The 14,943-nt window shown below is 37.7% G+C and overlaps 2 protein-coding genes across 2 annotated transcripts; one reads left to right on the top strand and one right to left on the bottom strand.

Moving 5' to 3' along the window:
- Nucleotides 1-7,702: 7,702 nt before the first annotated feature.
- LOC131155961 (glycolipid transfer protein 1-like) lies at nt 7,703-13,090 on the bottom strand. Its single transcript, XM_058109414.1, has 8 exons — nt 12,952-13,090; nt 12,716-12,798; nt 11,727-11,856; nt 9,713-9,768; nt 9,123-9,253; nt 8,800-8,935; nt 8,036-8,167; nt 7,703-7,909 (listed from the first exon to the last, which is right to left on the bottom strand). Exons 2-8 carry the CDS (start codon nt 12,734-12,736, stop codon nt 7,877-7,879), a joined length of 639 nt encoding a protein of 212 aa, XP_057965397.1. The 5' UTR covers nt 12,737-12,798; nt 12,952-13,090; the 3' UTR covers nt 7,703-7,876.
- LOC131155962 (uncharacterized) lies at nt 10,258-11,139 on the top strand. The gene has a single exon (XM_058109415.1). The coding sequence runs from the start codon at nt 10,609-10,611 to the stop codon at nt 10,900-10,902; it is 294 nt and encodes a 97-aa protein (XP_057965398.1). The 5' UTR covers nt 10,258-10,608; the 3' UTR covers nt 10,903-11,139.
- Nucleotides 13,091-14,943: the final 1,853 nt, after the last annotated feature.

Genomic DNA, 14,943 nt, shown 5'->3' with positions numbered 1-14,943 from the left:
GCCACCATGGTAGAGGAGAGTTTGCAAGAGGATGTCGGGGTTCAGATCTCGAAGAAGAGACCTGCGCTTTCCAGTTTTTATAGAGGGGCAAAACAGGGTAACTGGAAGAAGAGGAACCGTAGTGGTGCTTCTCAAAGTACCACGTTCGCTTCTATTTGTTCTATGTGTGGGAAATCTCACGCAGGGCAGTGTTGGAGGGCTATGGGGGCTTGTTTACGGTGTGGCAAGATGGGACATCAAGTGAGGGATTGTAATCTTCCGAGGTACAGCAGAGCTCCACAGTAGCCTTTTAGAGGTGGTGCGCAGGCGCCACGAGATGGACAACAGGGAGGTACTGCCCAAGCTAGGGTGTACTCTTTGACCCCAGGTGATGCAGAAAACGATAGAGATGTGTTAACAGGTAATATTTACATGTTTTCTAATAAATATGTTATATTATTTGACTCGGAAGCAACACATCCCTTTATCTCTTGGGGATTTGTTAAACTGTGTGGATTAGAGATGCAACAGTTGGGTTATGAACTAGTAGTGGCTATGCCATCGGGGTCGGCAATTGTATGTAGCAAAGTAGCCCGTGATTTCCCAGTAGTGATCCAGGGATGGACTAGTTGTCTTTCAGTTATGCTAGTATTGATTGCCACAGGAAAGAAGTGATGTTTAGACCTCCAGAGGAGCAGGAATTCAAGTTTGTAGGGTCGTGCGAGTGTTTTGCACTATGGATCCTTTCAGCTTTGTAGGTTGGTAGATTGCCCCAGGAGGGATGTCAAGGGTATCTGGCATTTGTGAAAGACACGCTGGCAGAAGAACGTAAAATGGAGACAATTCCTGTAGTGTGCGAGTTCCCAGACGTATTTCCAGAGGACTTGCTAGGATTACCTCCAGACCATGAAGTGGAATTCGTTATAGAGTTAGCTCTAGGTACGTCGCTGATATCGAAAGCTCTGTATCATATGACTCCAATTGAATTGAGAGAGTTGAAAGAAAACTTTAGGAGTTGTTAGATAAGGGGTACATTCGACCGAGTGTTTCTCCTTAGGGAGCACCTGTGCTATTTGTGAAAAAGAAGGACGGGTCGATAAGGATGTGCATCAACAATAGAGAACTTAACAAGGTAACGATAAAGAAGAAATACCCGTTACCCAGGATTGATGATATGTTTGACCAATTATAGGGCATGTAGATCTTCTCTAAGATTAATCTATGATTTGGGTATCATCAAATGAAAGTGAAGACGAAAGATGTTCCAAAAATAGCTTTTCGAACTCGGTACGACCATTACGGATTTATGGTTATGCCATTCGGCTTGACTAATGCACCTGCAACATTTATGGATTTGATGAACTAGGTCTTTCATGAATACTTAGACTAGTTCGTCGTGGTATTCATTGATGACACCCTAGTGTATTCTAGGAATGTTGTAGAGCATGAAGTTCATCTAATACTGGTACTGCAAATGCTTAGGGAGAAGAAGTTATTTGCTAAACTAAAGAAGTGCGAGTTCTGGCTGGAACATATTGCATTTCTAGGGCACATAGTGTCTAAGTAAGGAGTATCAGTGGATTGAAGTAAGATAAAGACAGTAATGGACTAGGTGTAACCGAAGAATGTTCAGGAGATCGGAAGTTTTCTGGGTCTTGTGGGTTACTACGAATGGTTCGTAGAAGGGTTCTCCAGTTTAGCAGGTCCTTTGAAGTGACTCACAAAGAAGAACGTGAGGTATGATTAGATTGATGAATGCGAGTTGAGTTTCCAGGAGCTGAAATGGTGACTAGTTATTGCTCCAGTTCTAACTATTCCATCTAGGGATGGCAGATTTTTTATTTACAATGATGCCTCTAAGAAGGGTCTTTCCTGTGTTGTAATGCAACAGGTCAGAGTAGTTGCTTACGCTTCTTATCAACTCAAAGAGTACGAGAAGAATTACTCGACGTGTGATATAGAATTAGCAGGTATAGTGTTCACATTAAAAATCTGGAGGCACTACCTATATGGTGAAATGTGCGAGATTTTTACTGATAATAAAAGTCTTAAGTACATTTTCACTCAGAAGGAGTTGAACATGAGACAACATAGGTGGTTTAAGTTGATAAAAGACTACGACTATACTATTAACTATCACCCAGGGAAGGCAAATGTGGTAGTTGATGCTCTGAGTCGAAAGTTAGTTAATGCATCAGTTTCAGCATTGGGAGTTCAGCATCAGATCTATATGGACCCAGAAAGGTTGGGCTTGGAGGTAGTGGAAGGAAATCATCAAACTGTTCTTGCTAGCTTGGTGGTACAGCTAACCTTACAGGAGAGGATCCGAGCAGCGTAGAAGGGGAATCCAGAGCTTGTTGAGGTTATGGAAAGAGTTCAGACTGGGTTAAAGTCGGATTTTAGTATCTCTGATGATGAGATATTAAGATTCCATGATAGAGTATGTGTATCGAATGACGCCAAAATTATTCAAGTCATTCTAGAGGAGGCACACTGTTTGCTCTACACCATACATCTTGGCAGTACGAAGATGTACCAGAACATAAGGGAATCTTTCTGGTGGTCGAACATGAAAAAAGAGATCGCCCAATTCGTAGAGCAATGCTTGGCATGTCAGCAGGTCAAGGCAGAGCACTACAGGGACCACTTCAGCCACTTGACATCCCCAAGTGTAAGTGGGAGCACATCTCGATGGATTTTGTGATGGAATACCTGCGGTGGTGCATGGGCAGAATGCTATATGGGTTGTAGTTGATCGGCTGACGAAGACTACACATTTCATTCCTATTAGAGTTAGCTATTCCTTGAATAGGCTAGTAGAGCTATATGTGCAGGAGATTGTACGACTCCATGGTGTTCTTGTTTCTGTTGTTTCGAATCGAGATCCACGTTTTACATCTCATTTCTAAAGAGTATACAGGATGCCTTAGGATTGCAGCTCATATTCAGTATGTCTTTCCACCTGCAGAAGAATGGGCAGTTTAAGAGGACTATACAGACACTAGAGGATATGTTGCGGGCTTGTGTACTGGACTTTGGTGACAGTTGGATATGATATTTACTGCTCATTGAGTTTGCATATAACAAAAATTACCAAACCAGCATAAAGATGACACCTTACAAGGCATTGTATGGTCGTCAGTGTTGATCTCCGTTGTACTAAGATTAGGTAGGTGAGCGGTAGATACTAGGCCCCGAACTGATTCGGCAGGCCTCTACAAAGGTCGAGTTGATCAGGGAGAGAATCAAGGCAGCTCAGAGTTAGTAGAAGAGTTATACTGATACTCACCGACGAGAGCTGGAATTTGAGGTAGGAGATATGGTGTTTCTGAAGATCGCTCCGATGAAAGGGGTGATGAGGTTCGGAAAGAAGGGGAAGCTAAGGCCTTGGTATATCGGGCCTTTTGAGATCCTGAAAAGGATAGGTTTGATAGCTTATTAGGTGGCTTTACCCCCAGTACTATCCAGAGTCCATGACGTGTTCCACATGTCAGTGCTAAGGAAGTACGTGTTAGATCCATCACACGTGCTGAGTTACGAACCTTTAGAGATCAGCGATGCTTTATCATATGAGGAGGTGTCGGTGCAGGTGTTAGATCAGAAAGTTCAGCAGTTACGAACTAAGGAAATACCGCTAGTGAGGGTATTGTGGCGAAACCATGCAGTGGAAGAAGCTTCATGGGAGTTAGAAACTGAGATACATCAAAAATATCCTCAATTGTTTAGAGACGGTTAAGCTAGTCAGGTAAGTAAATGTGTATATGTTAGTGTGTTCAGTAAGTAGATATGATCTTCGGAAGAGTTTTGTATGTATATTGTTAGCTCCTGAAGCTTTATGTTGTAACCACGGTATTCCTCCGCCATAAGTGAGGGTAGGTAATAAATTTGGGTCAGAGCTGCTTTATGGGTAGCTACTGACTCTTCTATAAATCTCTAACGTAAGGTAGAGTGAGTTTGGTATCGGTTCATGAATTTTGGGGGCGAAGTTCTCATAAGGAGGGGAGATTGTAAGGACCCGAATCTGGAAAATAAATATACAAAAGAGAAGGGAAATTAAAAAGTATAAAATAGCAGAGCTCGTCGACGAGGCTCCATTTCTCGTTGACGAAGTCTCTTCTATTGCTCTGTGGAGAGATGCAAAGACCTGTCGACGAGGAGATGTCGAGGGATTTTCAGAGATTCTGAAATCTTAGGCTCATCAACGAGGTCACTTACTCGGCCACGAGTGACCTTCTTTGGCTCGTCGACGAGAACTCCGACTCGTTGACAAGACTGGCCGGGTCAACCTACTTATAAATGGAATATTCATTACTTCCACGCTAAGTTATCCCATTCTCTCTCTCTCTCTCTCTCTCTCTCTCTCCCTCTCTCTCTAGAACTTGAACAACCCCTCTCTCTCTCTAGGATTCTATGTCGTCTATTACTGGAATCAACAATGCGACATCACTACGTGGATTAGGAGGAGAATCTCTACAGTTATAGTGGATTAGATTTTCGATTTGAGGATTTTTGGGTTTTTCCCTAAAATTGAGGTAAGGATTTGATTCCGTTTCTGATTCGGTATATATGTAGTAGTCGTGATTATAATGAAGTAATATTCTTCATTTTTTAGGTTTCGGGGACCCCGGGTCGTTGTTTTGGACCGATCCGTTCGTATTTCTATTTTCGGGATTAAGGTAAAGGGATTTGTTACATCAGTATTTTTAGAAAACTGAACCGCTAGAAAGATTGCTTATGTCTTACTGCACATTTTGACTGCTTATCTACAAAATTTTACCAAGTATAAATGTGGTTTCTTACAATTGTTTGATTTTACGGTTTTCGGAAAAAATAAAGGTTTTGGCATATGAACTCCAAATTTTTCAAAACTACGTTAACTGTTTTAAAACTAAAGTAGGAACTGCTTGATACCCATATTTACGGTCCAAATGTTATTTTTCAAGTTATACATTGTTTATAGTGGATTTTTGACGAAACGAACGTGACATGTGATATGAACTCGAACATATTGAACTGTTATATTTCTGAATGAACTGTAAAAACTGAAATTCCATTCTACTATCTGAAAATGTGGAAAACAGGTGCCGGTTAATCACCGAGCTTAAAAATGTAAAAAGGGTTGAACCGAGAGCGTTTGTGCCAGCTAACACCACTGACTGACAAAAAAGAAAAATGCATGAAAGATTGTATGATTACAGTTGTGAAAATACTAAAACTGCACAGGTTGTTATGTTTTATTGTAAATTATATATATGATTGATTGGGACCACACCTTGTTACTAAAGGAGTTGAAAGACACTCCAAAGGAGTTGAAAGATACACTAGGTTATCTGAGGCTTTATATAGCTAGAGACATGATTCCATTGCTTACTGAGGTACAGTGCAACCACACATCTAAGTCAGTGTGGGTATTGAGATAGTCGGCTTACAGGAGTGTATGGGGCCATTGGTGAAATAATAGACCAGGTGGGGCAGCCGAACTATATCTGTGACGCTCGACAGTGCTTGCAGGAGTAGAGCTTTGTCAGAGTTATCGGTGCACAACTTGTGCCACGGGATAATTAGGCATATTACTGAAAGTACCAAAGCTCGTCATTGTCCTAAATTTTCATATACATGATTTACAAACTGAAATGGGCAAAGTCGCAAGATTGAGTATCGTGTTGAGGGAATCGTACAGTGTATGAGCATGTACCCTACCCTTACCTCGGGGACTCTCGCTTGTAATGATGTCATATTATGTTTGTATATCTCTGATAGTACTGTACTGTGTATGTAATACTGTGCAACTGTTTTTAACTGAAATAAACTCATGTAGTCACATGCTGTTGTAATATCTTCCATCTTACTAAGAAGTGTCTCACCCCAATCTTACAACCTCTGTTTCAGGTCCTACAGGACGTCGATCCTAGTTCTTCTAGAAGGACTTTGGCGCGTATAGTCTTGTTAGTGGATTTGTATTAGTACAGGGTTGTTAGCCTGGTAGAATGTAGGAGGATGTAATATGTTTATGTTTTAAACATGAATCTATTGTATTGAAAAATACAGATAGAACTCTAGTATATGTCTAATAGAATCCCGAATGGGCATGTTTATGTTTTCTGTTTTGCATGATTTCAAATATGTCTGAGTTATACTCGTTTGTCCCTGTTTAGGGCGGGTTGTTTATATATGCTTATCAGATACAGGTATTTCGTATGTATAGTAGCACTCTGGGTTCGTATAAAGGATCGGGGCATTACAAAACCCCTCTAGCCTTGCGACTATAGGATGATTTTTCCTTCATCTTCATATTCATGGCATTGAAAGGAAAACCCCCCAAGTTTAAGGAGCTTGTCCTGGCCAAGAAAGAAAAACCCTTCCAATGTGAATGGGTGTAGGGATGAAGTCCATACCCCTGAGGAAATGGTTGCATTCATTGAGAAAAGCCAAGCAATATAGGATCACAATTCCTTACCAAAGAACATAGGTCTTTCATCCTCAACCTAGTCTTTAAGTTCTTTCTTTCAATTAGGTTTGCACGATATCTGAAAGAGCCCCAATCCTTGTAGAATGGCCTCATCTTGATATAGCCATTCCCATTGATTATGTTTCATCGATGGAATTCAATCCTTTTTTGGAGATTAGTGGAGGATGACAGTCGTCCATGACCTTATCTAGCTTACATGTGTTGATATCAATTGCATACATCATATGTACATATGTGTATGCATCATATGTACATATATGTATGCATGTGTGTTTGCATGCCATCAACAAACTGAGTTTTGAAAGATAACATTTTAGTGCAAAAGACATTGACCTCCCTTGAGTTTTGGCAAAAATGCAGGAACCTCTCCCAATGTTTCAAAAATTCCATTGACCTCCCTTGAGGTTTTAGAAACGTCATAGACCTCCCCTAAGATTTGCCAAAAGATACAAATCTCCCCTCAAAATACTTGTTTTTTTTCAAAATATTAAGGAAAATTTGTGTCTTTTTGACAAACCCCTAAGGAGGTCTCTGGAACTCTTGAAACCTCAAGGGAGGTCCTTGAGATTTTTAAAACTCTAGAGAGATCCCTCTTATTTTTTGGCCAAACCTTAAGGGAGATCAATGTCTTTTGCCTTAACATTTAATGTTTGTCAATTCAAACTCTTTTCCTCAAAAGAATTAGTTTTAAACATGATACACTGCTTGAAGAATTTCAATGCTTCACAAGATTGAAGGAATTCAATTATACTAATTGTGGTCTCAAACAATGCATGGAAGATGATGTCGTATAACTATAAAGATTCTTGGAATGGCTTCAAGACAAGATTCTTGGAATGGCTTCATTGTCTTGATAAACTTCACCTGAAGTGAAGAATAAGTATTATTCTTGTATTCTTTCATGTTGTATTATTCTTGTGATCATTGTAATTTCTTTTCTTAGAAATATAATAAATGAAAATAATATATATATATATATATATATATATATATATTATGCCATCAATTACTTGATGCAAAAAATTCCAAATTTTCTTGAATATATTTTTAAAGATTTCTATTTTAATTCAAAATTTTGATAAATTTGTTCTCCATTTACACGAGTAACAATGAAAGGAGAACATTCCAATAAGGCAAAAGAAGATATTTCCAAGAGAATAGAGATTCAAATGTAAATATGCTGCCTTCCCTTCATGGACCCTATGACAAGAACATCGACTGGTGACATAGTTTAGGAATCCAACCACAAACCAATTCATCGTACGCAGGGGAGATGTTCTTTTATATTAGAAAATCTCAAATAGCTATTCCCAATACATTGCCATGTCTAAGAAGTAATAATTGGTAATATTGAACACAACAAAGATATCACATTGTACAACAATTAAGTAAAATTTTAAGGTAAAACTAATTATCAACAGCCCAGCATTAAAATTTCCAATCGTCCATCCCGATACTAGCCTGCGGCAAGTCAAACCAAAAAAGAGGGAGAAGTTGAATTCAGATGTTATAGAATGGATAGCCCCTGCAGAGCTATGAATACTTAAATTTCCTTCATGAAAGCATGACAAATACATGAGAGATTACCAAAAATCTGTGGTTCTCTTCAAGCAATGGAGCAAAGTTTGTGCACAGTTGTTCTATATCAGAATTAATATCACCAGTGCCCCCAATTATGTCCATGAACTTCTTCCTGTCTGGAATAACCTTCAGGGCAACCTGTGATTTCAATTATGATAAATGCAAGGCTTTTAATTAAGGTAAAATAAATGAGAAGATCATGAAGCACATCACTACGTTTGGGACTCAAATCACTTAAGTTTATACAAAATTATCTCTGTCAACTTTTGCCATGTTATGCCCAAATCCAATAGATAGTACCCTTCTTAGATAAGCACCCGGAAGTTCTTAATATTAGATTTGTCTAAAATCATCTAGTCATCATGATTTATGTTGTTGCTTAAAGTTTTCTAATCAGGGTAGATCATATGATTTGCACCAAAAAAAGGAGAAAAAAAGGAAAGGGGGAGGGGGTGTTGCCCAAGAATAGTGCATGCTTGAGGACCAAGAATACTGCTCAAGAGTTCATGCTTCTTCATGTCTAGGAATGTCAAATTACTCATGTAAAAAATGGCACTTTTGGGTTTGGGAGAAGAAATTTCAAGACGGGATATCAATCTGTGTGACTTGGAGAAATATAATTTTGTATTGCATTTTATCGGAATCAACACAAATCCAAATCTAAGGTCTAAATTCTGAGCTCCCAAACATGTGGTTATGTATAGGATGCACTTCACATAGTTGTAAACTTTAGAAGACACAAAAATAGAGTTGTAGGAAAAAGTGTTTACACTGAAGCTTGATCTTTCTAGAAAACCGTGCCATTTTTTCAGTGTTTTCTTGTAGGCAGAGGTGCAAGCTTGTGACATGGTCCAATCAGCATGCTCCAGTAAGTTGCGGAACAATTCCAACAAGAAATCCATGCCCCTAAATAAGTATCACAAAACATCTCAAGCGTGTGAAGGGTCCACTAGTTTTTCATACATTTGCACAACTATAAGATGTAAATTGGTCCTCGTAGTGGACTTGCGCAAAAATAGTACAAAATCTACTACTCCAAATAGGAGGGAAATCACGCATTGTTACACCTACACATGCTGAAAATATTGCTTACCTGGTTAACCAGAGAAGAGCAGTGGTGCAACTGGAAGAAGACTTCTGTTTTTTAGCTTCAAGCTCTAACCTTACCATATTGTACAAGTCATTGAATTCTGATGGATTGGACTTATACTTGGACTCTAATGTCTGCAAGGAGGGAAAAAAAAATACATATACACCAGTTAACAACATTGATTCGAATGCAATATCAATACTGATGAATTGGGCTGGCTCATCAACAAAACACCTCTCACATGTAGGCTATTCCAAAATATGCCATTGATCTCTGTTGCATACAAGGATATAATAACAATTTGAATCAAGTAATGGAAACAAGCCACTCTTGCCAATTGCCCCCACCCTCCCACTAGTACCAATTTAGTGGTATGTAAGAAAAATTATAGAGTTAAAGGTAGAGAATCCAGAATGGTTGATATTTTTTAGAACTACTCAATGCTTTTTCACTTCAAAATTTGGATTTATCAGCTTTGACCTAAAAACCAACTAAGTCATGCTTCTTTTAAAATTTTAAAAATTTCTTGCATGAGAAGAGATAAGACTCTTAAGTCAAAAGAAACTACTTAATATGAGAAAAGATTAACTTACAGATATATTGCCCAAAACATCAGATTTTACGAGTACCATCGAAGGTCCAAATTTATCTGGCATCATATATCGAACAAACAAACAAATAAAGAAACTATGTTATCTTGTCCATCCTTTACATAAAACTCTAATAACTGAAAAATGATAGAGAATATATAATTGGAACAAGACGCTGACGTGTTATGAATGGTCTATATATGCCTAAAAGCTTAAAAGATTTGAGGTTTGTAATAAGATTGAAACATTCATATGAAAAAAAAAAAAAAACCATCCAAATGAACAAATATAAATATTAGAGAGCATATCAAATTAGTTTAGGAAGCTATAAAAACCAGTAGCATTTGTTAAAAGAAAGATATTCATTAGTATTGGTTATTAAGCACTTAAGTGGGTCATATCTAGGTAAAGAACAAAATGGGTCGAGTGACCCGTCCAATTAAGATTCAGATTTATAGAAACCAACCCATTTATAAAAGGGTTAATCCTTTTATTTACCTATATATATATATATATATATATATATATATATATATATATATACATTTAACCCAAGGAACCCTAATTTCTTTACCCACGCCAGTCACCCACTGCCCTCTGCGGCTCTGCCCAGCACTGCTGCTGCATGCCGCCCGCACCCCAGGGCAACAGGCAAGAGTTCACCTTCGATCTTCGTCAGTTCCTCTTCCGGCAGCCCAGGCAACCCAGCACCGCAGCACCAGCACGCCGTCGCCGCACGCTGTCGCCGCAGATCTTCTCGCCGCGTTTACAACCCGCCGGACCCGCCCGTGAACCCGTTTTGTCACCCCTAAGCCGTCCTCCACACGGCTGCTTCTAAACCCTCGCGCCCTCACCAAAAACCCTAGCCTCCCCGCCGCTGTTTCCTCATATCAGCTACAATGACAGGCGAAGCAGTGAGTCCAAAAGCGTACCCGCTGGCCGATGCCCAGATGACGATAACCATCCTGGATCTTGTTCAGCAAGCTGCCAATTACAAGCAGCTCAAAAAGGGTGCTAATGTGATGGCTGCTGACACTGAACCTCTTGAAGTACTTCTCCATCTTTCCTTACTTGCTGAAGATAAGAATGTGCCGTACGTATTTGTCCCTTCTAAGCAAGCTCTTGGCGGAGGATGTGGAGTCACAAGACCTGTCATTGCTTGTTCTGTGACAAGCAATGAAGGAAGCCAATAAAAGTCCCAAATACTACAACTCAAGGACGCCATTGAGAAGCTCTTGATCTAAAACCTTCACGGATTATCTTTTTGGAGCAATGAGGCTATTGATTTGTAATATTTGCTTTTTAGAGGCATTGGCCGATGATGCTGTTGTGCCAATGGGTTAGGGAGTTTGTTATTGTTGATCCATATTTAAGAGTTATCTCTATTTGCTGTGATGATGTGAAGAAGACTGCTGTTAAATTTGCTTTTCTAGTTATAATCTGTTACTGCTGTGCATTTTTGGTAGATCCAAAAAAAAAAAATCTTTAGGTAAAGCACGTCAAATTAATATGAGGATTTAATGAGTAAAGACAATGTTGGATTTATACAACCCATTTATAACATGACGAATAAAATTATTGTCTTAGACTCTTAATATGCTACGAGCATTTCAGGTCATACAGAAGGTCCTATAGGCATAAGGGCAAGAGGGCTAGTATTGTCCTGGTTACTAGTCTCCAAGTTGGAGATCGAAGATAAATAATGAAGATTTATTTTGAAACTATTTTTATATTATAAGCACCACCTTCCAACTTCCACACTTAGCAAAAACTGGGAAAAAAATTATTTTCTTAATATTGCAGTAAGAAACACAAATGACTAAATATATCATAATCCATGAAGAATAAATGTCACGAGAGAGAATAAATGCACATTCGGAAAGGGAAGAGGAGAAAAATTAGAAGAAAAAAAAAGTGAAAACTAAAAAAGGACATTTTTCTTTTCAGAGAGGTGGGGGGGATCGAGTAGAAGAAAGATATTGGATCCAAGCTTAGCCTATAAGTTGAAAAACCATACCTACCACGGGTAACATGTGTCTGAAAACATCCAAGAAAGGCTTTGTAAGTATTTCTCCCCCTTCAGACTTGACTTGTCTAAGTTCTTCCAAGGTCACGGCGAACACAGTTCCCTCCATTCTTGCACTACTCTGCGCATCATGAAATTATTACATGCGAAGTTGGTCTGCACTAACGAAACAACATAAAGGATGCAAACTCCTTTCCACATTTTCTTTTCTACATGTTTTGTTTTCGGAGTGCGCGCGGCACCATCATTCAATCATTTCAAGTTTCAAAATTCTTGTATTTAGATATTAGTGCAGAACGAATGGCAATATGTGCAGCATTTTCAATTTCCCATGCATTCATTATTGAACGTTGCATGAATACCATATGACACGTGATTCAGACAGTTTATTCTTAGTTAACAATCATCTGATGACAACATAAACAATTAGAAGGTCGACTGCGAATTAAACCCCCTAAAAAAATCGATCTCTTTGAGAAGATCAGATGAAATTTTTTACCATGCTTAACAACAACAAAAATTAAAATCACAAAACACCCTTATAATTGCTAGCTAATAAATGAATGTTTACATTTTCAGTAATTGTATCACCGTTCACCATTTATCCTCCATAAAGCACAAGCTGCCAATTTTAATGGTATAGGTTTGATTCCAAGCCTGTATTTAACGTAGTGAGAATTAGGACCTCTCCATTATCGAAACTACACAGATGATTAGGTGCTTCAATTGTCTTAATTTCCTCATATCTTTTAAAGCCCAACAAAATGTGATTCATAAATTTAACTGGAATTTCTAGTCGCAATATTTCTCAGCAACCAAACAGGTGGAAAATAAATAAGAACTTAGTTCATGGCAACCCAATATGTGATTTGTGAAGAAATCCATCGAGAAAACACACATATATAATTGCACAACGCTTGCTAACAAAACCTCAATAAAAAAAAAAATCAAAAATTAATCATATACATATACATATATACCTTATGACAATAAGCCACCATGCAATCAATAAGCTAATCCTTGCAATGAATGTTGCTATGTAATGCGAATATTGGTTAAAAACCTGATCGAAAGAATTGAAGTTTTCTCAAGAAAAAAATAGATTTAGGAAGAAAAACTGTAAATTGATTGAAAAGAGAAAAGGAAAGATTTCAATTGAATGAATAAATAAAACAGATCTGAGAAGGGATGAAAGTAGAAAGAGCGTAAGCAAAACCAGGAGGAGAATGCGCCTGGTTGTAGACAAGAGCGAGTCCTCTGTTTTAGGAAGCACCTAAAATGAAGGAAAAATCGTTATTGGTCGTTTACGACTGCCCAAGGACTAATTAAGTTAAGACGACGACATTTTTCGTTACAATGGGTCAGGAGTGGGAGCTAGGATAAAGATGACCACTTGGAATCTTTATCTTTCCTTTTGCTTAGAAAAGTGGCAAAGTATCAAATTAGAATTCTATGAGGAAACTACATCAACCATTATTCTCTCAAATTAAATTTGTGGTTGTCTTTCAATTTCTTTTATATACATTGATTCGCTATTTAATATATGGATCATATTGTCAAATTAATTATTTAAGTGTTTGATTAATGCGTAACTAAAATCTTTTGTCACGTATATTCTCCTTGAATTTCTGTAGGAACGAAGAAGGAAATGTTGGAGAACCCTCTATATGTTATTCTCTTGTGAAAAGGCAAAGTACAATACATTACACAATTATGAATATCATTATTGCATTCCTGCCCACAAGAAAAGAGAAAAAAATCTGAATACGCTTTAAAAGGCTTCCTCACATTCATGAGCAATTATTTTATAACGCTTACTTGTTGTGGTCGTACTATAATATTGAGTTTAAGAGCATTCTATTTATTCTTTTATTCTTCTTTTCTTAGTCTCAATATTCTTAAAAGATATACGTTTTTCACAAGCCAATTAAATTAAAAAAAATTCTTATTTTTGAGTTGAGTCTATAAAAAGCTTGAAACACAAGTTCTGTTATATATTGTTGCTATTTGTTATTAAATCATTGGATCCTTGGCTAGGCTTGATAGTATAAGTACTTTTTCTAGAATTGTCAAATGCTTGATTGCTTAAGGAATGAATGTATGCCAAGAAGACCGAACAACTATATCTTTGTGGCCAATGCCCTAATCAAGCCAACAATGTGAAATTTGTGTGGAAGTAATATTTGCTGAAAAGAAAACCTCTAAAATTGTTAATGGAGAAACAAAGTTAATATGACGAGAGGTGGTAAAAATATTGTTTGTATTACTTTGGTAGATGCTTTTTTTTTTTTTCAAATATACTAAATTATACCTTCTAAAATCCAAAGATGATGCTTTTGTAATTGGGCTTCAATTAAGTTTGCCCTTTTTTATTTGGGGGGGGGAGGGGGGGGGGGGGGGGTTGGGGTGGAATGTCCCAATTTAGCCCATTTGAAGTGTGTGTTCTCTAAACAATCAGGGTCGCGCCACATCAGCGATCCTCGCCTCAACACCTGCACTAGTCTATTGTTGCCACATGACATGTGATGTTATGTTGATGTCACCCAATACGTGTCACTCCCTTGATTTCAAAAAAAAAAAAATTAAATTGAATTAGAACCACCCTGCTCTGCCACGTCACACGTGTACAAAAGACTTGTAGTAGCCCAACCTCCTTTCTCACCTTTTTCTCCCTAAATCAAGTCAACCCAATTTGACTCGCGTCATTGTAGGCTGACCCATTGACCCAATTCAAATCAGTTGAACAAGTTTGATTCCAAACCTTTGGTTTTTTATTTATTTAATAATTTTTTAATTCTTTTTTTTCAAAAAAAAATAGAAAAAATTGTTAAAAAAGAAAAAAAAATCAGGGAAAATAAAAAAAAAATGAAGAAAATTCCCCAAGTTATTTTTGACTCAGGGACCTTTAAAAAATTGAAAATCCAAAAAAAAAAAGGGAAAATGGAGAAAATTCTTTAAAAATCTTGAAAAATTACAAAAAAAAAAAAATTCTAAAAAATAGAGAAAATTTCTTGAAAAATTTTGGGGCCATTTTTGCTCTCACACCAACATACCAAACAAGAAAAATTGTGGGACCATTTTTGCTTAATTTTGATCATTTTCCAATGATTTTTCTTGTTTGGTATGTTGGTGTATGCCTCGTTTGTTGCATGAATGCATGTTTTTCCCTTTCTTTCATGTGTGCATGTGTCTGCATGCTTGTATACGT

This window comes from Malania oleifera, chromosome 5 (assembly GCF_029873635.1).
Source record: "Malania oleifera isolate guangnan ecotype guangnan chromosome 5, ASM2987363v1, whole genome shotgun sequence".
Lineage (NCBI taxonomy): Eukaryota > Viridiplantae > Streptophyta > Magnoliopsida > Santalales > Ximeniaceae > Malania > Malania oleifera.
This window is presented reverse-complemented; position numbering and strand designations above follow the sequence as displayed.